A 24,507-nucleotide genomic window follows, 5' to 3' on the forward strand; every position below is an offset into this window, starting at 1 on the left:
AAATCAAGGGATATGGGTTTGTGTGGGAAAGCACACTGAGGTAAAAAATCAGCCACAATCTTATGAAATGGCAAGGCAGATACAGGGGGTCAAATGGCCCACTCCTGTTTCTATTTATTTTGTTATACAAATGTATCAGCTAGTTAACGAACAGTTAATGCAATAGTTATCTCCTGCACTCTTAAGGAATCTAACGAGGCACTTGACCCTCATGAATTTTGAAAGATGTGAGCATTCAGCTGTGTGATGCAAAATATGTTCAAAAGGATGAAGAGCAAAAATGATTGTATATATCAAAGGCATGCACTGGAATAAAGCCAATTAAAAAAGACCAGCATTTCTAATAATGTCTATATTTCACAAGCCAGAAGAGCTTTTCAGCTTGTGAAATATTTCTCAAGTACAGGCAGTGGCAGAGATGCTCTGTCCTGCAGAGGGTCTGATCCAGACTAAACTTCTGGTCTGGCCACGTCTGTGAGTGTAACTTTTGGACATGGCCCGGAGTGCCTGCACTTGCTTCTGCTTCTGGGTTTCTGGGGAACAACCCACGCTGCAACTTTGTCTTATGTTGTGGCACATCATGTTCCTTGTTTCTACCACCCAGTGCACTTCAGCAAGTGCTACAGAGAAGCTGGCACTTCTGGGAAGCAAAGTAGTGTAGCGGTTAGCGTAACGCTTTACAGCGCCAGTGTCCTGGGTTCAAATCCAGCCACTGTCTGTAAGGAGTTTGTACATTCTCCCCGTGTCTGTGTGGGTTTCCTCCGGGTGCTCCGGTTTCTTCCCACATTCCAAAGACGTACAGGTTAGGAAGTTGTGGGCATGCTATGTTGGCGCCAGAAGTGTGGCGACACTTGCAGGCTGCCCCCAGAACGCTCTACACAGTAGGTGCCTTTCACTGTGTGTTTCGATGTACATGTGACTAATAAAGATATCTTATCTTATCTTAAAAGAAGGGCATCTTAAAGTGGAGTGTTCAGGTAATGCAGGTATAATGTAGGAGAATGCTCAGGAATATGGGTACTTTACACTGAATTAACATTTAACGATGTCTGAAGCATAGCTTTCATTATTCTAATTTTCCCATTCAGAAAAGAACCTAGGCTTATCCTAAAAACACACAGGCAGCAAACTTCATCAGTTCTGGCTGTCTGCAGAAGTGACGAAGTGAGAGAAGATTAAAATGATGCTCCAGCAGTGACCCTTTAAGCACTCACTAAAGTTTCAGCCTAGATTTTTGTGGTTAAGTCTTTGGAATGAAATTTGAACTCAACTTTCTGACCTAGAATCAAGAGTGCTGCCCATTGAGGCACTGCTGACACTGAAAGATCAAAAGCACTGCTCTACAGTGGAGGTGGCACCTTATTTCCTTTGAACCAATAAACACACAGATATTGAAATTCTTCCTGTGTTTTAAGTGATAAATGCTCAGGGTATGAGTCTTGAAGAGAGTTCAACAGGTATAAACTGTTTATATCACCTCCTAGAGCTTAGACATGAATTTTCATTGTGATTCCATTCTTTTGAAGGCAATATCCAGTACATCAAAAACAGATGAATAAGACATTGAATTTAGAATGATAGGGTGCTTTGAATTAACACTCCTCCTTCAGCTATTAAAGAACTCCTCTTTTCCTTCCTTAGATTTGATTGCAAGGAAATTTCTCAAGGAGCAGTCAGTAAGGTTATCATATCAGCCAATTGCAATATGGGGCCTCAAATAAGGGGTGAACAAGATCAGAATATTACATATCATGAAGTCATCCAACAATGAGGCTAGGAAATGTAATAAGCTTTGAAAAACCGATACATCATCTATATTAATTGTATAATTTCAAGACTTTACAACATGGCAGCTGTTGCAACTATCTATTGCAAATTATTTTTTGAAATATTGATATGCCAATTGATGAAAAATCCTTTAAATTTTAAAGAATCAGAAGTAGAAATTCTTAAGCATCCCAATGAGTGTATGTACACAGCAGGAGGGCACCAATGACCATTTTGATCGCAGAATCTCCGCTGAAATCCGCCAATTCCCAAGGCCCACAACCTCTGGCAGCACCGAAAATATTCTTTTCAAGGCGAGGCTGGAAAGCCTGGCAGCCACAGGTATGACTGCCCGCACTCTGGGGAGCAGGCCGTTGGACCAAAGGGAAATCCGGGTCCAAAACTTTTATGGTGGGATTGTGGGATCCACAGATTATTGCAGTCAGTCGCATCAAGGAGTGTTGGTGGAGTGGTTATGACCCAGCTAGAAACCTAATCCAGCGCAGCACTGGGAAGACAATCTTGCCTCGAGACTGCCCAAAGACCGGCTTCCCAAGGCAATGTGGTCCAAGTTCTCCATCAATGTTACATAAGGATTGTTATGGATGTGGAAATAGTGTTTGGGGTGGGAGGGTGACTGACGCCAGGAAACACCTGGTCAAATTTCCAAAGTGATGCAAAATAACCCAGAAATGGTTGCTACTGCATTTCACTTTGGAAAAAAGAGATCAATTTCACTTGGATAATACCTTGAAATACAACATTATGTTATTGAATTTCTAGTCAACAATTTCTAGCTCTAAACAATCTGTCACAAGAGAAAAGGAAAATTAAACATGGAAACTAAATCCCAAGGTTTAAACTATAGAATCCAGAACCTATTAACATTTTTATTAAATTAAATGGATTTATACCAGATGTTTGAAAATGGTTCTTCACTCAAAGCATGTATTCAATATATGAAACCAATATTAAGAAATATATTTTACACCACAGTGCAATAATATCCAGTTAAAATTTGCTTTTGACATTTCTGCACCACAACACAGATTACAAAAGTTGGATCCAAACTCTAACCTCAGCAGTGGCCAACTTTCACTTACACAATAAGCCAGCACTCCCAGTCACTGGTCTTTAGGCAAAATGGTCAGGGGATCAGCACCACTTCTGCATATTTCTTGTCTAATCTCATATTGGTCCGCCAACCTCGTACGGTGCTTACACTTTCACAGAGGACTTCATGTAGAGATGAGGCACCACAACATATATTTAGTAGCAAGTCCACCCATAGAAACTGGAATATACTCAAATCAAAGAAAACCTTCTTTGTGTTACTTCAGTTCATGTTCTCAATTACTCTCTGTACCTCATTAACCACTCGTGTTACTGAGGCCCGCAAATTCTCACAATTAATAATAGTTAGCAATAGTATGTGTAAAAGATATATTATGACAGTATTTTCAATAAACATGAACTTCCACGGTGTATTTGCTGTAAATAGAGCATTTTATTTAACCACCATTTCTAAGGACCAAGTTAGTTGTTAAGAGACACCCTGGCTAGCTTTAGAAAAAAAAACATTTTTTCTGTGGTTTTGAATTAAAAATCACAAAAAGGATCTTAAATAAATGCATACATTTTAAAAACAACCATTTTTTCTGATAATTTGATCACATTTTAGCTTCATGCTTGGAGGAAAATATACTTAACTTTGCCTCAATCCTTTCTCTCTCTAAAAGTATTTCCACTTGTTCATGTAATCTGCATCTTCATTAGAATATAGTTGAAAGATATCATTAACCTCATATTGCTCTCAATTTTTATTGGTGTTTGAATACTTGCAAGACAATTGTCTGGACTAAATATCAATTCCTGCCAATTTTGGGGAAGTTGAATTTATTCAACTTAAAATATCTTCTGCAAAATTCCTAATTCTCATACTCAGTTCAGACAGTGGTAGTACACTGACGGAATTGCATGAGTGTCTTTTATTTTGTCACTCTACTATTCGCCATCATTTCTGTTCAGGAATTCTTTTCAAAAGTCACTAATTGGTTTAATTTATTTAATCACAAGTATTTTGGGCACACAACTGTCAAAGCGTTTTACCTGTGAGTTACTGAGACAATAGCCTTGATTTACTTAGCTAAGCATCAGGTCAACAGGTTGTGGCATGGAACTTCTGATATACGTGCAACGTACATCACAAAGTAAATCTTTCAAAACTGCACACTTCAGCGTCATAAATAACTGTCTTTTGTGTATGAATCAATTGTGCATAACAACTCACTGACCTCTCTATCAGGGTCCCACTTAGCAGCCGGATGAGCTTTTGCATGTTCTCAGTACACAGCCAGCTCCAGTGCTCTTTCATCAATAAGCAGAGAAGATCAAGTGCTATATCTGCCAAGACTGTTTCAGAACCGTCTGTCAGAAGTGGAAATAAAAACAAATGCACTTTAGAAGATCAGAATAAATAATTACCATCTTTAATAAAAAGTCCAAAATTTGAAGATCTTCACCATAATGTGAGCCTTAAGAAGTATTTCAAAGCCTACATATAATAGGCACATTTTATACTTTTGTAGGAACAATCAATCTGCTGGAGGAACTCAGAGTTGAGCAGCACTGAGAATTCCTCCTGCAGATTGTCGCTCTGGATTCCAGCATCTTCAGTTTCTAATAATTTTGTAGTCAGAATTTACTAAGGATGTAATATGGTGACTGAGTGCCATGGCCACAGAATTAATACATCCCAAAATTGGGACTTGATATGCCAGTTATCATGAGGAATTCAACAGCACAGAACGGATGGAGGGGCAGAAGAACAACATTCTAGAAAGAAAGTTAATGACAGATTTTTCCCAATTTCTGACTTTGACACAATCTCAAACTCAAGCAGATGCCGAGTTGGGTTTAGCATGAATAAACAGACAAGGATTCAAAGAAAATTTTTTGTGTACAAAACTTTGAATAGCTTTCCTTTTCTTGTGAGCTGGAGGATCTCCTGGCTAACCCAAGACTTGATGTCAGATGGAGATAGCAAAAATACAACAGTCATAGAGCTGCACTTGGAATATACTTTATGGATGCTCATCCAGAATGGATGTTAGAAAAGTTATAGAAGTATGGTTTACACTGTCAGGTGTTTATATCAAAATTCCTTTTATATCAAGGTACTCTTTGTAGAGTGATCTATGGCTCAGGTTGAAGTATTCTTGCTTCTGATTCAGAAGTTTGAGAGTCAAATCCCACTGTGGGCCTGAGCATAGATCCTACGCTGATTCCTACTGCAGATTACAGCTTTCAGATGGAATATTAAACAGATATAAAAGATCATTGACTGAAAGATCAGATGCAAAGCGCACCAGCATCTGAATTCAGCTCATCTTTGACTTCCGCTTTTTAAAGAGTAGGCGTGAAGTTGGAGATGAGCATAAAAGTAGCTTTTTGCTACCAAATTCCTATTTTCTCTGACTTTTGTTTGATAAATTTTAAAAGCAGCTGTCATTTTGTGCGCCCTGTCCTGACAAACATTCCATCATCGCTCACAGCATAGTCTCCAGTTAATTATTAATGAGCTAAATGTGGGACCTTTCAGAAGTGATCCATTCATTGGGCCGAAGTATACTTACCTCTGGTTGGGGGTTCCATAAAGAACCACTGCAGATGCTCTCTTCATAGGTCAGCTCATCTCCAACTTCACACCTGCTCTTTAAAAAGCGGAAGTCAAAGATGAGCTGAATTCAGATGCTGGTGCGCTTTGCATCTGATCTTTCAGCTTTACATCTGGGATGGCTGGCATAAACAGCACAATCCCATTCGTTTTAATTGGGTTACATACCTTGACCAAAAAAGATTAACTGTAGGTTAGTGGTTTATTTTTTCTTTATTTTACTTTGGTTTAACATTTTAATGAATTTCTATTATTTTAAAGTTTTTAACTTTCTTTAATTTGGTAAGTTTTATTTTTTTAATTACTTCAGTCTATTTGAATTACTTATAAATGTCTCCATCAGGGACATTTCAAAAAAATGTCAAAAAACTTAGACAGCCGCAAAAGGCCAGCAGGTCAATGTGAGAGCGTAGAGAAAGGAACCACCTCCTGAGGTTTCACCACCACTTGCAGCACATTCAGCTTCTTCTGAGGACGCAGTCAGCTCTCTGCATGTGGCTCAAGATAATGTGGGCAAATGATAAACTGGATCCAATATAATCCAGCCCATTATAAAACCATTTGGAATATCCTGAGGTTAAGATGAAGTACTGTAGAAAACATGTTTCTTCTGTAGAGTTTTCCTAAAGCTAACTTTAGATAAAATAATAAACACATTGTTCAAATAAAACATGCAATAATAAGCTTATAACCAATGAATTAAAAGAGCAAATTCCCCTTAGTTTAAAATGCTTCATTTTCATTAATCTGGTTGCTTTCTGACAGCAGCATTACAATTTAAACTGACTAGTAACAAACTAAACATATTGACTGGGAGTAGCCGGCATAAAAGTGGTGTTTTATTACCAAGTTCCTACTACCTCTTATACTTATAATAAATTTTAAAGCAGCAGTCATCTGCGAACTCCAAACTCCTCTTGGGGGTTCATAAACTCTATAAATGAATCACCAAAAAATGAAAATGGGAGAAAACTTCGAGAAGATTTTGTCAGGCAAACTCTTAATTCCGAATGCTTTTGCAGGCAGTAACATCCTAAGGAGGGATAGAACCTAGTTACTTTTTTTTGGGGAGGGGAGACAGAAAAGTGTTAAAACACAACCTTTTCAACATTCGATGAGCAATTTCAATCTTTCTCTAGCTTTGGAAGAAAATGTATTTATTAAACTCCCTGTATAATAAATAACATTTGGACAGAGGAGGAAGAAATATTTGTGGACAGGCTTTAATTAGATCATTGTGTGTCAACACCAAGTTTGGTAAAGACGGTGCAATACTTCCACCTAGTGGAGATTTGTGCATTAAGGGGATTCCTTAAGGCAACAAACAAAAAAGACTACGAGCCTTTTACGGCGTGATTTTTATGTCTTTTTCGAGCTCCAAGACCAATAAAGTATAATTGAAGCCAACTCACTGCTCAAATCTAGAAGTGACAGCCAATTTGCACGTAGCTACCTCCTACAAATAGCAATGTGGCAACTGCTAGATAAAGTGATGAAAACTGAGGCATTAATAAAACAGCCAGGGTACATAAGATATCTCCTTGCTCTTCTTTGAAACAGTTCCAGAAGATCTTCAACATCCATCTACAACAAACAGAGCCTTGGTTTAAAGTTCCATTTGAAAGTTGACACCTCAACCAGCACTTCACATCCTTAGCAATGCACCAGAATGTCAGCCTAAATTATGTTGTTCAATCCACAGCCTTCTAACCCAGAGGCAAGAATGCTACTCACAGAGTCACTGCTCACAGTTTAGATTGGTATCATCGTTTCTGATATTCTCTGACCCCAAGAACTTTCTTCTAGCTTGGAAAAACTGTATCAGGTCATTATAACAGAAAATTGTGAGTCACTAAAACAACACAGAAAACTGTTGTTAGAAGGCTTTGTTAGGGTAGGGAAAAATTATTCGCTCTGGTGGGGGAGTCCAGAACAATATGTCATAACAATGACAGAACTAGTTCACAAACACAGGCAATAGAAATTCGGAGCTCCTTCCCTCAAAAAGCGAATGAGGCTAGTGGTTAATTAAAAATGGAATTAATACATTTTGGAAAGTTAAGTTACTGATGGTTGCAGAGCTGTGGCAAACAAATGGAATTAAGCTATTGATTAGCCACGATGTAATGGAGTGAAGGGAAGCTGAATGACCTTTGCGAGGCTTTCATTCTGTGGTAAAGCTTCAAGATATCAAAGAGGATCAAGTCCAACATGGGTCATTTTGATTTTGTGCAAAAACAGAATTGTCTCTGGACACATTAACTGTAAGAATTTATGCCTACCTTTAGTCATGCTCAATTACAAAGTGGATATTCTGCCAAACTATAGACTTAATGGAAGTGAATTCAGATGTTAAATGGTTGTCTGCTGAGGTTTTAGAAAACACAAAACTGACCGACAACAATCAATACCCTGATGTGGTTTCAAACTAGTCTCAGGAAACAAGTACTTTAAGTATTTTCTACTTGTGTTGGCAATGGCCTTATAAAAGCACTTGGATTAAAATGTGTTCCATTACTTAATGTTAAAGAAGCAATGTGAGGGATTGAAGGAGGCTGAGGGGTGACCTGATACTCTATAAAATTATAAGAGGCATAGATAGGCTAGACAGAATCTTCTTCCCATGGTAGGGGTATCAAAAACAAGATGGTATAGGTTTAAGGTGAGAGGTCAGGGTTTCAAAGAGGATCTGAGGGGTAATGTTTTTTTTACACAGAGAATGGTTGATATCGGGAATGCGCTGCCAGAGGAGGTGGTGGAGTCAGATACAATCAATACATTTAAGAGATATTTAGACAGGTAATTAAATTAGCTAGAGAAGGATATAGATCTACTGCAGACAAATGGGATTAGTGTAAATGGGCAATAAAGTCAGCATGGAGGTGGTGGGCCAAAGGGCCTGTGTCTGTAACATACAACTCCGTGACTCGGAATCAAAGACTGTTTTGTTAAAGTCAGTTATGGGGCATGTGCAGCAACGTACACAAAAAAACAAACTCCTTCTCAACAATGCAGCAGGAGAGGAAAGAATGTGTTGGCACTTCATGTAGCAAACAAAAGAGATTGTTAAGAATGAATCATACAATATTTACACACAATGTTTTTCTTATTAATCAGCTGTCGCATATTTAACCTCAAAACCAAGGAACACCCAGACTTCTGGAAGACATACGCACAATGGGACTCTTTACTTTCCCCAATTAATTTTAATGATTCACATGTTGGTGAGTGCAGAACTGGATTTCTGGATACAATATAGAAAAAAGAGTCATAGAGTTATACAGAGCAGAAACAAGCCCTTCAGCCCACTACATCCATGCCTTTTTGTCCATCCACACTAATCCTGTTTGCCCACATTCGATTTGTATCCTTCTATGCCTTGCCTATTTAACTACCTTTCTAAACGTAGTGTTGTATATGACTTCACCACCTCCTCTGGTAGCAAGTTCCAGATATCAATCACTCTTCAAATTTCCCTTCAAATACTCTTTAAAGCTCCCTTCTCCTTACACCTATGCCCTCTTGTTTTTGATACCCCAACCACCAGAAGATTCTGACCATCTACACTACGATGCCTCCTATAATGTTGTATACCTCTGTCAGGTCACATCTCAGCTTCCTTTGCTCCAGGGAACGCAAACCCAACCTATCCTATCTCTCTCCATAACTGAAGTCCTTCAATCCAGGCAATATTGTGGTGAATCTCCTCTGCACTCTCTCTAGCGCAACCACTTCCTTCCTAGATTGTGGCAACCAGAAACAAGTGCAGTCTAACCAATGTTTTGCAAAGTTGCATTATAGTCTCCCAACTTTTATACTCTTGTGTTCTGACCTATAAAGGGCAAGCATGCCTTCTTCACCACCCTATCTACTTGTGTTGCTACATTCAGGGAAATAGCAGGTTCCAGATTTGACCCCAATCAAGGCAAGCAAAGCACTGGTCATCAATGTCAAAGTGTTAGTTTGGCAATTTTATCATACTAAATAATCAGCGTCAGTGCAAAGCCAAAACCATTATAAGAATAATGTAATCGCAAAACTTAAGTATTCAAAACAACTCTATAGAAGGGCTTTAGAAAGCCAGTTACTACATGTGTTTTTCATTTGGGATATATTCTTCATCAGAAATGGAAAAATGGGAAACAAACTTGTTAAGTCATAAAATGGGGGTGGGGTCAAGAAACCAAAGAGAATGGTTGTGATAGGGTGGAGACCAAGACTGTCCAAGTGACACAATGCTTTAGACCCTTCCAGTTAATTGAGCAGTTAGAGGAAAAAAAATCAAAAGAATAAGTTGGAACTGTGAGATGCAGAACAGAGCAGTTGCTGGAGAATCAACACACACAAAATGCTGGAGGAACTCAGCAAGTCAGGCAGCATCTGTGGAGGGCTGATGAAGGGTCTCAACCTGTAACATTGACTGTTTATTTGCCTCGGTAGATGCTGCCTGACCCGCTGAGTTCTTCCAGCATTTTATGTGTGTTGCTCCAGATTCCAGCAACTGCAGAACCTCCTGCATCTCCAAGTTTCTGGAAAATATTTGGACCAAAGAGAATCTTGAAAATACCAAGCAGATCAGGTATCATTAATAAAGTGAAAAAATATTGAGTGAATGTTTCAAGTGGAGATCTTAATGTCACTGCTGATACAAACAGGAAAGCTTGTTTTTTTGAGCTGTTCAACATTGCATCCCAAGACCACAACATTCGTAAACAGAAGATGAAGAATTCTCCTTGTGCTTATATTGAGTTTTGTTGAAACAGTGCAGGAAACCAGGCAGGGAGGCCATAAATGATGGCATTCCCTCCATAAACATCTCCACCTCTTTACCTCTCTTACCACATTCAAGATGCTTCTTAAAGCCCATCTCTTTGTCTGGTTTTTGATCATCCACACTAACATTTGTTCATGTATCTCAGTGTCATAATGCTTGTAGGAATTGTCTTTGGATGACTTGCTACCTTAAAGGTGCTATTTAACAATTGTTGTTGAGTCAATGTAAAACAATACCAGTGAGTAGTCAGGGTCAAATGCTTACCAGAATTCAGTTGCTGGTTGGAATAAGATGGCTCACTGCTTTGCAGTCTCTTGTCTAAGTAACCATATTCTTTAACTGCATCCCCTTTGGACACTCTTCCCTTCAAATTCAGTTGTGTTCTTCCCAATAGCTTTTCTTGTTCCAAGATAAAGTCCTCCATGCCTGCTACACAAAGACCTTCCGATAACTGAGTAAAACCAAACAGTTATGTAGTAACAAGATCAAGTTCTGGCAAAATCACTCAACAACATAACTTTCTACCAAAAGTTAATTTAATATATCATCTGAAAAATATGCAATGTGTCCAATAATTTTAACAACTTACCAGCTTGTCTCTATATACAGTTAGGGTGACTTACTAGATACAAGGTGTTTTAAATTTATGGGGATGGGGGGGGCGGGGAGAACAATGCAAATTAGGTTTCTTAATTCAGCTTTATTGCTCATTTAAGTAGAATATATTGTAAAATAAGAGAAATGCCACTTCTAACTACTTCACTTTGCTGAATATTCCCTTCCCGAAAGAATTTCTTTGTTCTGAAAAATATTTGTAATGCCATCTTTGTTAAAATATAGATTTCAGTTTTAAAAATATATAATCTGCTCTATTATATTTCCCAAACTCACTGTATAACTTACTCCACAAAATGAAAACAACATTAGAGCTAGTCCATTGAGACATGAAATTAAGAACCATATTACCACAAAATAGTAGAAGAAAACTAGAACTCTCCTTTTTTCTCACAAGGCTGTGGTTGCTAGGTCAATTAGAATTGTTAAGACTGATTGTGGTGCACAGGTAAACAAACGAAATTGATAGACAGATGAATGTTTAGGTGCTAATCAAGAAGTCTGCTTTGTCCTGGATGCACTCATCTAGGCAAATGGAGAATGTTCCATCATAGTCTTCACTCACGCCTTATAGATTGTGGAAAGGCTTTGGAGTGTCAGGAGATGTGTCTTTCAGCCTCTGACCTGCTCTTGTAACTAAAGATTTTACTTGGCTGGTCCACAGTGATCCCCAGGATGTGGATGGTGGGGAAGTCAAAGATGAATGCACAGTGTTCAATTCCATTCATAACTCCTCAGAGAATGAACCATTCCATGCCTGCACGCAGCTAGACTAGAAAAGATTCAGGAATTGGTTGATAAATGGCAAAGAACTATCATGCCAGGCAAGACAGTCGAACGAACTGTTCTTGACATTCAATGACAACCACAACCATCTTTCTTTGTATAAGGTATAACTTCAACAATTATTTTCCCCTTGATGCGCATTGACTTCTGTTTTACCAAGGCTTCTTGATGCTATAATCAGTCAACTGCTACCTTGATGTCAAAGGCAATCACTCTTACTTTACCCCGAGAATTCACTTATAACCTAAACAGATTAAACACATCCTAAAATTTCATCCCAAATTCCGTGTATGACTCCTGCAACGTACATGATTTCTCAGCCTTCTGGTTTAGAGATAAAAATGCTATGAGCCAACCTGTACAATTTATGAATTCCAATCAAATTGCATCCACCTTCAATTCCCAGTGTAAAACCGTGGAATGCTGCAGCAGTGTAGTTTCATATTCTACTGCAGTATGGTCTCAGGTTATCCATAAAAAAACTGCACTTCATTTACTTTTTTAGAAACACAAAATAGCTTATATGGAATGAGTTATTCCATTAGGAGAGATATAACTAAAAATTCCACCACTGAGATGAGTGCAAAGAGTGACAACAAGGCAGCTCACTGATAAGAAGGATTCAGTTAACAGTTGAACAGTCTGAATTGAATCTTGAACTTTATACTAACCATCTGAAACTATTCAACAATACAAGTATATATTCACGTAAAATCACTGAAATTCTACTGAGCCTTGTTCGGAGACAAAGAAATGATCCTCACTCTTCTTCCCATCTTGCAAAGCCAAATTTCTGACAAACAACAACCACACAAAATAGCTACACATCCACTGTTTAGTAGGTTTTCTTCCAAAGAACAAGCCATTCTAAAAAAGAACAAGGTGAAAGAAAGGCAGTGTTAAGGAGGTGCCACACCAGGAGCTTGCACCAGAATTGCACATGACCCCCATGTATTATTCCATTGTGTATGGGACCCAAGGCATTGTGTGCAGTGAAGCAGACCCAACATTATAATCCCTGCACAAAGGCTTTTCACCCAGGCTCCTCCACCACTGTGAATAGAGGAGATCATAGAGGAAATTCAAGAGCTGATCGAGAGTGAGATTGCTTGCCTTCATCAGTCAGAGCATTGAGTATAAAAGTTGGGAAGTCACGTTGCAGCTGTACAAAACTTTGGTTAGGCCACATCTGGAGTACAGTGTAGAGTTCTGGTTGCCACATCACAGGAAGGATGTGGAGGCTTTGTAGAGGATACAGAAGAAATAGTGCCTGGATTAGAGAGTATCAGCTATAAGGAGAGGTTGGACAAACTTGGATCATTTTCACTGGAGTGTCTGAGGCTGAGGGGCGACCCAATAGAAGTGTAAAAAATTGTGAGAGCATAATTCATTCCGAGTCTTTCTCCCAGGGTAGAAATGTCAAATACTGGAGGGAAAAGGTTTAAGGTGAGAAGGAGAAAGTTGTTAGGAGTCTGGATTGCATTGCCAGGGGAGGTGGTAGAAGCAGACACCATAGAGAGACACATGGTCAAGAAATAAATGGCTAAGGACCATGTGCAAGCAGATGGGATTAATTAGATTGGCATCGTGGTCAGCACAGACTGGTGGGCCAAAGGGCCTTTCCCTGTGCTGGGCTGTTCTATGTTTGATGGGGGAAGAGTGGGAGTGGGAAGGGGGGGAGGGAAGACGGTGTGCAGCACAGTGGCAAAGCTAGTGGAGTCACTGCCTCACAGCTCCAGAGACACAGGTTCAATCCTGACCTCTGCTGCAGCTTGTGTGGAGTTTGCACGTTCTCCCTGTGACTGTGTGGGTTTCCTCTGGGTGCCCTGGTTTCCTCCCACTTCCTAGAAACACGAGGGTCGCTCAGCCACTGTAAATTATGTAGGTAAATGGTAGAATCGGAGGAAAATAAAATGTTGGGTAGGATTAGTGTAAATAATTGGTTGATGGTTGGTGTGGACTCAGTGGGCTGAAGGGCCTGTTTCCATGCTGTCTCTCTCAATGACTCTATCCACAGAGGCACCTGTGATTCCTTATTTTTAAAATTAAAGGAAGCATATAAGCAGCACCTGTAACTCATCATGAGCCATTTGTACCTCTTTTTTTACAATGTGCTGTAATCACTATCCTCCTTTTGGAAGGCTTGAAGTTAATTTTAGCTGCAGTACAATTGACCACCCCTCTGCAATGCAGTGCCTGCTGTCATCATTTTTTACAATGAGTCACTGAACAGTATCCCTACCTTCACAACCCCATACATAATCATAAGGCACCAAAGAACGACATGCACTTCAGATCAAAATCACTCAAAGCAAACAAACAAACCCGATCAGTAATTTACGTTACCAAAAGTTCAATGCAAATGACGTATGGAATTTCCATTAGGCATGTTGTAGATAAAAATATTGTATTAATAGCATCACCAGGACAGGCAAAAAACACTGGAAGACTTTTCCGGTTCCAAATAAAACTTTATTTGTTCTGAATGCAAACCAAACAGATTTTGTCACATGAGCCAACTTGTGAAAATGAGATACTTAATACCACAAGAAATGAAGCAACAGAAGTTAAGTTGGAATACAGATGAAGCAAACTATTCAAAGTCAGTCACCACCTGTAACCCAGACTGTTCAATTATCCAAGCAGGAAACACTGGATTATTCAATAAAGTAGCACTGCAATGTCTGAAAAAATACACCTGACTATTTGTTTCCTCTGAAATATCACCCCTTACAATTACTCCTTTCTGAATTTTTTTATATTTTGCAAATTAAACCATAAACAACACTGGACCCAAGCCTCAATTTTGACCAAATATGTACTTTCCGTCATGCATTACAAGGCTACAGATTGAAAGCTGGGAGTGGAAATAATCTAAGAAATTCAATTTTGGCTGGTGTGACATATTGGGCCAAATGGCCTCATTCTGTGCCATAAACTTGTATGATTCTATGACACTCATAACCCTACAAGTATACAGCCATTGTAAAAATTACCAACATCTCTTTGAACTAATGAGCATAAAACCTACTCTTGCACTTGTAACAAACTCAAAAAGCCAATTCAGCGGAACACTCGTGTGTATGTGATAGTCATCAAGAAAAGTTTATACTTACTGCTCTTTGGTAATGTGCTTGTTTAATAAGAGTGACGTTTTTCAGCCTCTATAATTCCAGACTTATAAAATACTTTCTGGAAATGTAGTGATATAATTTACAGTTCATTTTCTGCAAAAGCCATGAGATGAAAATGTCTCTTTTAAGTTAACTCATCGATGTCTGAAGCTAAAAGTACCATTGATACCTACAGAGCAGACACTTCTCCCAGGTCACTGCCCATGGGGAGGAACGAAAGAAGAATGCAGATTACCTCAACACAAACTTTTGCCTCCCTTCTTGAAGGAAAGTTGACTTGAGCCATTTTGGGAATTTGGGAATTTAATACTGGCTATATTTTCACGATAATATTGTATTTGCTGTCTGATTATTCAGAAACCCTGAAGTTGTGGCATCTGGGTCAATGGGAGATGCTTCCCTATAAACTCACCGGGCCCCATTTTCCTTATTCCCTTTAAGCTCACCAGGGACACATTTCCCACATCCCTTCAAAATCTTTGTGGTGCCACATACTGTACTCCCTTCAAACTCACAGCGGCCCCATTTTTCACACTCTGTTGAAACACACCAAGGACCCTGTGTTGTGGAGGGCCGAGGCTGTCACATGACAGCATGACCCAGCACCTGGTTGAAAACCACACTGCTGTCAATCAAGGCCTGGCTCCACCCCCACCCATCAGGGCACACCTGATGATTGGCCTTTGCTAAGCACCTTTGTACCTGGCCTCGGGCCATTGGCCTGTTCGAATTACCTGTGCTGGGCCACCCCCAAGCCCTCCAGCACTATAAAGAGTGCCCCATGTGGTGGTTCTGCCTCTTTGTTGTCCTGGAGGAATTATGCAACAATGCTGGAGAGACCACTGGTAAGCTGTGCACCTTGACAGGTTTAGAAGCATCTTAAGTTAGGATTCCTGGTGGTGTGTAGCTGTGCCTGCACTGAATCATGGGGTGGTGGGTAGCATAGTGTTTTTCCTTGATTGTTTGTACCCAGTTTGTTGTGTGTGTGTATTTTACCTGTTGTGATTTTTTTCCCCATGTGTGCTATCACCAGTGCATGTGTTGCCCTCGTGACCTTTTCCTGTGTTTGTCTTTCTAAATAAAATCCTTCCTTGCCAGACTGTGTTTGGAGTCCTTTACTTTTGAGACCTCAAACTTGTCTCATAACAGACCCATATCCTATGGTCCCATTAGACCACCGGGCCCTGTTTCCCATCCCCTCTTTATACTCACTGGGGCTAAGTTTCCCATGCTCCTCTGAAACACACAGGGGCCCTGTTTCCCTTACTCTCTTGAACTCACTGGGGCCCTGTTTCCTACACTCCCTTTAAAATTACTGAGACTCTGTTCCCACTCCCTTTGAACTTAGCAAATTCACCAGAAAATATTTCTTGTATATACCAAGTTCACAACTCCTTAGTCAACTTCACTTAACAATCTAACTTTTTTGGATAACAGACTAAACAGCTTCAAAGGTCAAAACTGGGTTTACAAAAAAAAAACATGGTGTGTGTTGGATTATTAGTAGGAATATTATCCAATGGTCCAGAAAATCTGCCAGTCTATCACCACCATAATCCTCGACATGCTGGATTACAACATACAACAGTATGGGCCCTTCAGCCCATGATGTTGTGCTGATCTATGTGAACACCTCCATGATCAATCAACCCTTCTCTCCTGCACAGCCATTACCCCCTCTCTTTCTTGCATCCATGTGCCTATCTAAGAGCCTTTTAAATGTCCCTATTGTATCAGCCTCTACCATCACCCCTGGCACCCACCACTCTCTGTATAAAGAACCTACCTCTAACATCTCCCCTGAATGTTCCTCCCCTGACCTTAAATGGATGTCCTCTGGAATTGGCTATTACCACCCTGGGGAAAAGGTGCTGGCTGTCCACTCTGTCTATGTCCCTCATAATCTTATACACCTTTATCAAGTCACCTCTCATCCTGCATTGCTGCAAAGAGAAAAGCCCTAGCTCGCTCAACCTTTCCTCATAAGACATGTTCTCTAATCCAGGCAGCATCCTGGTAAATCTCCTCTGCACTCTCTCAAGCTTCCAATTCCTTCCTATAATGAGGTGACCAGAACTGAACACAATATTCTCAGTGCGGTCTAACCAGAGTTTTATAGAGCTGCAACATTACTTCACGGCTCTTGAACTCAATGCCCTGACTAATGAAGGCCAGCACACCATACACCTTCTTAACAACCCTATCAACTTGCACAGCAACTTTGAGGGATCTATGGACTTGGACCCCAAGATCTCTCTGTTCCTCCACACTGCTCAGAATCCTGCTATTGACCTTGTACTCCATCTTCATTTTCATTCTTCCAAAGTGTGTCACTTCACACTTTACCAGATTGAACTCCATCTGCCACTTCTCTGCCCAACTCTGCATCCTGTCTATATCCTGTTATAAACTAAGACAACCTTCTACACTATCCACAACACCTCCAACCTTCATGTCATCTGCAAGCTTCTAAACTCATCCCTCCACTTTCTCATCCAAGTCATTTATAAAAGTCACAGAGTAGGGGTCCCAGAACAGATCCCTGCGCAACACCACCAGTCACTGACCTCTAGGCAGAATACTCTCCATCTACCACCACCTTCTGTGCAAGCCAATTCTGAATCCACACAGCCGAGCCTCCATGGATTCCATGCCTCATGACTTTCTGGATGAGCTTACCATGAGGAACCTTGTCAAATGCTTTACTAAAGTCCATATACACCACATTCCACTGCTCTACCTTCATCTATTTGTTTTGTCACCTTGTTGAAAATCTCAATTACATTCATAAGGCATGACCTGCCCCTCACAAAGCCATGCTGACTATCCCTAATAAGACTATGCTTCTCTAAATGCTTATAAATTCTGTCCCTAAGAATCCTCTCCAATGGCTTGCCCACCACTGACATGACTCACTGGTCTAAAATTCCTAGGATTATCCTTATTACCTTTCTAGAACAAGGGAACAACATTAGCCATCCTCCAATACCATTCCTGTGGTCAGGGTAGATGCAAATATCATCGTCAGTGCCCCAGCAGTCGCTTCCCTTGCCTCCTGTAGTAACATGGAGTATATCCCGTCCAGTCCTGGGGAGTTATCTATTCTAATATTTTTCAGAAGCTCCAACACTACCTCTTTTTAACCTCAACATGCTTCAGCACATGAGCCTGTTCTACGCTGATCTCACATTCGTCAAAGTCCCTCTCCCTAGTGAACACTGAAGCAAAGTATTCATTAAGGATATCACCTATCTCCACCTTCTCCAGGCACATGTTTCCCCCTTTATCCCTGAGTGATCCTACCCTCACTCTAGTCATCCTCCTGTTCCTCACACACATTAAGATTAAGATTTCTTAATCAATCACATACATCGAAACACACAGTGAAATGCATCTTTTTGTGTAGAGTGTTCTGGGGGCAGCCCGCAAGCGTCGCCATGCTTCCGGTGCCAACATTGCATGCCCACAACTTCCTAACCTGTATGTCTTTGGAGTGTGGGGGGGAAACTGGAGCACCCAGAGGAAACCCATGCAGACACACAGGGAGAACATACAAACTCCTTACAGACAGTGGTGGGAATTGAACCTGGGTTGCTGGTGCTGTAATAGCGCTACGCTACCGTGCCTGCCCTCAAAGAATTCGTTCCTCCCCAGAGGGGAATTGAACCCCAGTCTCCCACGTGACAGGCGGGGATACTAACCACTACATGTAGAACGCCTTGGGGTTTTCCTTAATTCTACTCGCCAAGGACTTCTCATGTCCCCTTCTTACTCCTTCCTGGCTACCTTAATTCTCAAGAGCCCTGCCTGATTTTTGCTTTCTAAAGCTTAAATATGCTTCCTTCTTCCTCTTGACTAAATATTTCACCTCTCTTGTCAACAATGGTTCCTTTCCCTACCATCCTTTCCCTGTCTCAGTGGGACAAACCTATCCAGAACCCCATGCAAGTGTTCCCTAAACAGCCTCCACATATCTTCTGTGCATTTCCCTGAGAACATCTGTTCCCAATTTACACTCCCAAGATCCTGCCTAATACTGTTGTAATTAGCCCTCCCCCAGTTAAAGACTTTCCTATATCGTCTGCTCATGTCCCTATTCATGGCCATGTGAAAGGTCAGGGAGTTGTGGTCACTTATCTCAGAAATGTTTGCCCACTGAGAGGTCTGTCACCTGATAAGGTTCATTGCCTAGTACGAGAACCAATACGGCCTCTCCTCTAGTCAGCCAGTCCACATACTGTGCCAGGAATCCTTCCCGGACACACCAAACAAATTCTGCCCCATCTAAACCTTTTGCACTAAGGAGGTGCCAACCAATATTAGGGAAGTTGAAGTTTCCCATGATAACAACCCTGTTATCTTTGCACCTTTCCAAAATCTGCCTCCCGATCTGCTCCTTAGTGTCCTGGTGGCTATTGGGGGGGGGGGGGGGCTTATTATAGAATACTCCCAATGGAGTGGTCGCTCCCTTCCTGTTTCTGACTTTCACCCACACTGACTCAGTAGGTGATCCCTCCCCAACGTTCTCCCTTTCTGCAGCTGTGATACTGTCCCTGATTAGCAATGCCACTCCCTCCCCCGCCCCCCCCATCCCTTTTGAAACATCTAAGCCCCGGAACATCAAGCAGCCATTCCTGCCCTTGCAACAGCAAAGTCTCTGTAATGGCCACATCATCATAATTCCACGTACTGATCCATGCTCTGAGTTCATCACCCTTATTCTTAATACTTTTTGCATCAATGACATTGCAACCCATCCAACTGACTGTGTTTATGACCTATCCACTGTCTATCCTTCCCAACAATCTCTCCACATAATGCATCTACCTTTACACCAACTGCTCCATCATCTGACCTAACACTCTGGTTCCCATCCCCCAGTCAACTTAGTTTAAACCCTCACCAACAACTCTGGCAAACCTGCCTGCAAGGGCACTGGTCCCTCTCAAGTTCATGTGTAACCTGTCCCTTTTGTACAGGTCATACCTTCCCCAGAAGAGATCCCAGTGATCCACAAATCTGAAACCCTGCCCTCTGCACCAACTCTTCAGCCATGTATTCATCTGCCAGATCTTCTTATTCTTACCCTCAATGGTGCGTGGCACAGGCAACAATCCAGAGATTACCAACCTTGAGGTCCTGCTTTTTAGCTTCCTTCCTAACTCCCTATATTCCCTCTTCAGGACCTCATCCCTTTTCCTATCAATGTTGTTGGTACCATTGTGGACCATGACATCTGGCTGCTCTCCCTCCCCCTTAAGAATGCTGTGGACTTGATCCAAGACACCTGGGAGGCAACATACCATCCAGGATTATTGGAATTTTACTGCAAACACTGGAAGGAGAAATTAGAGACAAACTTGCATCTTATTACTCCATTTATTTAAAACCCTGCACTAGAGAGCGGGCAAGATTAATGTCAGATTCCCTTCACCACCACCACCTTCCACAGGACTACAATACTGTTGGACACCCACCCTGAGAGAAGGCAGTCAGGCACCTCACCTCTAAATGCAGTGACTGACAGTTTGGCCATTCAATCTGCAAGAAAAAGGAGAAGATGAGGGATGATAGTTTGGAGAAGCAGGTAAAAGGGTCAGGAGAGAGAGGGAGTATGAAAAAGGGTGTGAGTTGGGAGAGAGAAAGAGAACTAGGGAGAGAGGGGCAGGGGAGAGAGGCTCGGTGAGAAAGAAAAGGGGTGAAAGGAGAAAGGGATGTGATGGTGGGAAAGACAGGAGTAGACGGGCGTGTTGGGGGAGAAAAGAGAAGTGAGATGTTGAAAAAAGAGAGACAGATATAGAAAGAATATGTGGGAGCTCACATAAGGTTATGATTTGTTTTGTGTTAATTGAACACAGCAAATAAAATGTTTGTTATACTTCATTTTTGCTTTTCAATAAATAATCAAATATCTTTAGGGTTGGAAGCTCCAGTAAACAAGCTGGGCTCCAAGAGTATGACTGTATCACATCAAACAACATTGCTCTCCTCTGTCCTTACTTCATGCTTGCACTAGAGTACAAAGACAGTGCACAACTTATTTTCTCTTCAACCTCACACACAACCCCTCCACCCTCACTTTCAAATTGTCTTCAAAGCTAGCAGATTTTGTGAGACAATCAAGAAAAAATTGCATTAACCAAACAAAAGTTGACAGTTCTTTAAGGAGACAAAGGGACAGATGACCAAAAGAGTGATTGTAGAAGTAGTTTGGAAGGAAAACTTTAAAGGAGAATGGAGACCTAGGAAGGCAGAGAGTTACAGACTTTGAACCATGTTGCTGCTTCCTTCTCATCAATGAGTCTAAATCCTGCAATATTGTACCCAACAACAAAGTGGCAGCATTTTTAACATACTAACTGCGGTAGTTCAAGGTGTATCACCACAGCCTTCCTCAGGGTAAGGATAAGCAATAAATGCTAGCATTATCAGTGATGTCCGCTTCCCATTAATCTTTTTATACTAACTACACGTTGAGTTTGGAAACATTTTTTTGGATTATTATTTCTTTGACTTGATAGACCAGGAAAGAATTAAACAATAGACAGAGCTAAGGAATTTCACAACCAAGTTGATCAGGTTTGACTGTAGCCCTATCGCATCCAGTGGCGAGTGGTGGTGGCCACTTAAGATGGAGACACAAAAGACGGCAGATGCTGGGATCTAGAGCAAAAAGCAAACTGCTGGAAAACTCAGCGGCTCAGGCAGCATCTGTGGAGGCAAAGGGATGGTTGATATTGTGGGTCGAAACCCTGCATCAAGACTGGGTGCAGAGGGGAGACAACTAATATAAAGAGGTGAGAGGCAGCAGTGAGGCAGAGACTGGCAAGTGATAGGTGGAACCAGGTGAGGGGGAGACGATGGGCAGATGGAGCCAGGTGGAGAAGGGGAATGAAAGTGTATGATGGGGGCTGGGGTTTGGAAAAATGGGGGTGAGAAAACCTGGCTGGATTAGAAAGAGAAAGAAAGGAGCATAGGTTGTGTAGCTTGCCTGAAATTGGAAAATTCAGTGTTCACACCATTGGGTTGTAGAATACCTGGGGTGGAATATAAGGTGTTGTTCTTCTAGTTTGTACCTGGCCTCACCCTGGCAGTAAAGAAGGTCGAAGACAGACAGGCTGGCGTGTGAATGGGAAGTTGAAATGGCAAGCAACTGGGAGCTCAAGATGGCCGTTGCACACAGAGTGCCCAATCTACGCTTGGTCTCACCGACGTAGGGGAGGCCACATCAAGAGCATCGAATGCATTAGGCAAGGTTGGAGGAGGTGCATGTGAATCGTATAAGCAGCTAACAGGAAAGGAAGGTACCAAGAGCATCACCATCCTCAATGATGGCGGGTGCTAGATATGAGTGTTCAAAAGATAAATTATTTGCAATTGTATTCAGCCACAAGTGACAGATTCATTTCAGCTTCCTCCTGAGATTCCCACCATGACAGAAGTCAGTCTTCATTCAATTTGATTCATTATATCATGATGATCCACATGATATCAAGAAACATCAGAGAATACTGAATACAACAATGGCTACAAGACCAGACAACATCCTAACTGTAATACTGAAGACCAGAACTAGCTGCACCTTTAGCCAAGGTGTTCCAGTACAGCTACAACTCTAACAGCTACTGACAATATGGAAGGTTGCCCAGGTATGTCCCTGTTCACAAAAAGCAGGACAAACCCAACCTTGCTAATTATTGTCCAGCCAGTCATCAGTAAACAAATGGAACCTATTTTCAACAGTGCTATCGAGCAGTACTTACTCACCAAGGCCCAGTTTGGGTTTCACCAGACCTACTCAGCTCCAGACCACATCATAGCCTTCACCCAAAAACAGGCCAAAGAGCACAATTCTAAAGGTGATGTGAGAATGACTGCCCCATCACCAAGGCAGTATTTGACCTAGTGTTGCATCAAGGTGCCCTGGCAAAACTGAAGTCAACAGGCAAAAGGAAAACACTCGCATGGCTGGAGTCATACATAAAGGAAGATGGTTGTGGTCAATCATCCCAGCTCCAGGACATCAGTATAGAAGCTCCTCAGCACAGTGTTCTGGGCCCAACCACCTTCAGCTGCTCCATCAGTGATCTTCCTTCAATGACAAGGTCAGAAATGGGATATTAGCTGATGATTGAGCAACGTTCAATTCCATGCTTAATTCCTTTTGAAATGAAGCTGTCCTTACCTGCGTACAGCAAGACCGAGACAACATTTGGGCAGAGGCTGATAAGAGACAAGCAACATTCTTGCCACAGAAGTGCCAGGCAATGACCATCTTGAACAAGGGAGAGTCTAAGCACCTACCCTTGATATTCAATAGCATTACCTACCATCAATAGGTGGTTACCATTGACCAGAAATTCAACTGAACCAATTACACAAATACTGTAGCTACATCATAGGTCAGAGACTGAGTACCTGGAGCAAGTGACTCAGGTCCTCAAACCCCAAGGCCTTTCCACTATCTATTTGAGAGTGATGGAATGTTCTCAGCTTGCCTGGATGAGTGCAACACCAAAAACTCTCAAGAACCTTGACACCATCCAGAACAAAGCAGCCCATTTGATTGGCATCCCATCAACCACCCAAAACCATTCATTCACTCCACTACCGGTGCATAGAGGCTTCAGTGTGCACCATCTGCAAAATACACTGCAGTCACTCATCTCTGAGATGCACTGCTCAAACCCTCAACCCCTCGCACCAAAAAGAACAGGGGAAGCAAGCACATGGGAACACCATTTCCTGCAGGCTCCATTCCAAGTTGGGAATATATCAATGGTTCTTCACCCCTGCAGGGATTAGATCCTGGAAATCCCTCCCCATGGAAGGCTGATAGCAACTCAAGGAAGCAGCTCACCACCACCTTGTCATGGTTAATTATGGTTGAGTAATAAATGCTGGTCTTGTCAGCTAATTCAGTTCCTAAAATTACTGGGAATAAAAAGCAAATAAGCAAAACAAAAATACTGCAACATAATAGGGACGTGACTAACCTTTCAGCTCAATGTTTGAGGGTCAGCACAGACTACATGATTGGCAACTTGAGTCTCTCCAGCTATAATAAGTCTAGCATACTTTTCACTAAACTGCCTGACTGGCCTTCAAGCCAGAGGGTAATCAAGACAAAAATATACATCATGTGTTTGAAGTATATTCAGAATCCTAGTGAGAACATTATTGGGAAATGAAATATATACCAGAAAGGACTAAGAATATTACTTTTGGTCAGATCTTACAATGGACTGTACATGGTGATAATGAATGACTTTCACTTTAGCTTTTATTGCAGGAATAAAACAAGAAAACTGGAGACTTACAGCATTTTCATTGTAACAGTACGTGATTTTTGCTTGAATGTCTCCAACACTCAGAGCCGGAGCAATCTTACTGGAGGCAAACCTTAGACGAGATCTGAAAGAAATAAAGTCAACATACTTCAACTGCTAGCAAAGCATCGATTTCTGTGGCCTGGACTTTCCCTGTCTGATATCTGTTGACAGCAGCCTTCCTTTCTAGGGGCAGCCTGGTGTTCAACTTGATATCAAGTGGGACAGGAAATGAATCTCACTGCAGAAAAGTCACAATTAACCAGGAAATAAAAAGCACAATTCAAAACTAAAGACACCAGAGACTGCAGATACTGGAATCTGGAGCAACACACAAAACGCTGGAGGAACTCAGCAGGTCAGGCAGCATCTATGGAGGGAAATGGACAGTCGACATTTCAGATCAAGACCCTTCATCTGGGCAGC

General features: G+C 41.3%; 1 protein-coding gene across 2 annotated transcripts in view; it reads right to left on the reverse strand.

Moving 5' to 3' along the window:
• The window catches only part of snx19b (sorting nexin 19b), a 129,263-nt gene that overhangs the window by 94,799 nt on the left and 9,957 nt on the right, over positions 1–24,507 (reverse strand). For both annotated transcript variants that reach the window (XM_052039801.1, XM_052039802.1), the window contains exons 6-8: positions 24,073–24,166; positions 10,482–10,668; positions 4,062–4,194 (exon numbers count right to left, since the gene is read on the reverse strand). In XM_052039801.1, coding sequence (XP_051895761.1) covers positions 4,062–4,194; positions 10,482–10,668; positions 24,073–24,166 — 414 coding nt within the window. The remainder of the gene's footprint in view (positions 1–4,061; positions 4,195–10,481; positions 10,669–24,072; positions 24,167–24,507) is intronic.

The sequence above is a fragment of the Pristis pectinata genome, chromosome 27, assembly GCF_009764475.1.
Source record: "Pristis pectinata isolate sPriPec2 chromosome 27, sPriPec2.1.pri, whole genome shotgun sequence".
In the NCBI taxonomy this organism is placed as follows: Eukaryota; Metazoa; Chordata; class Chondrichthyes; order Rhinopristiformes; family Pristidae; genus Pristis; species Pristis pectinata.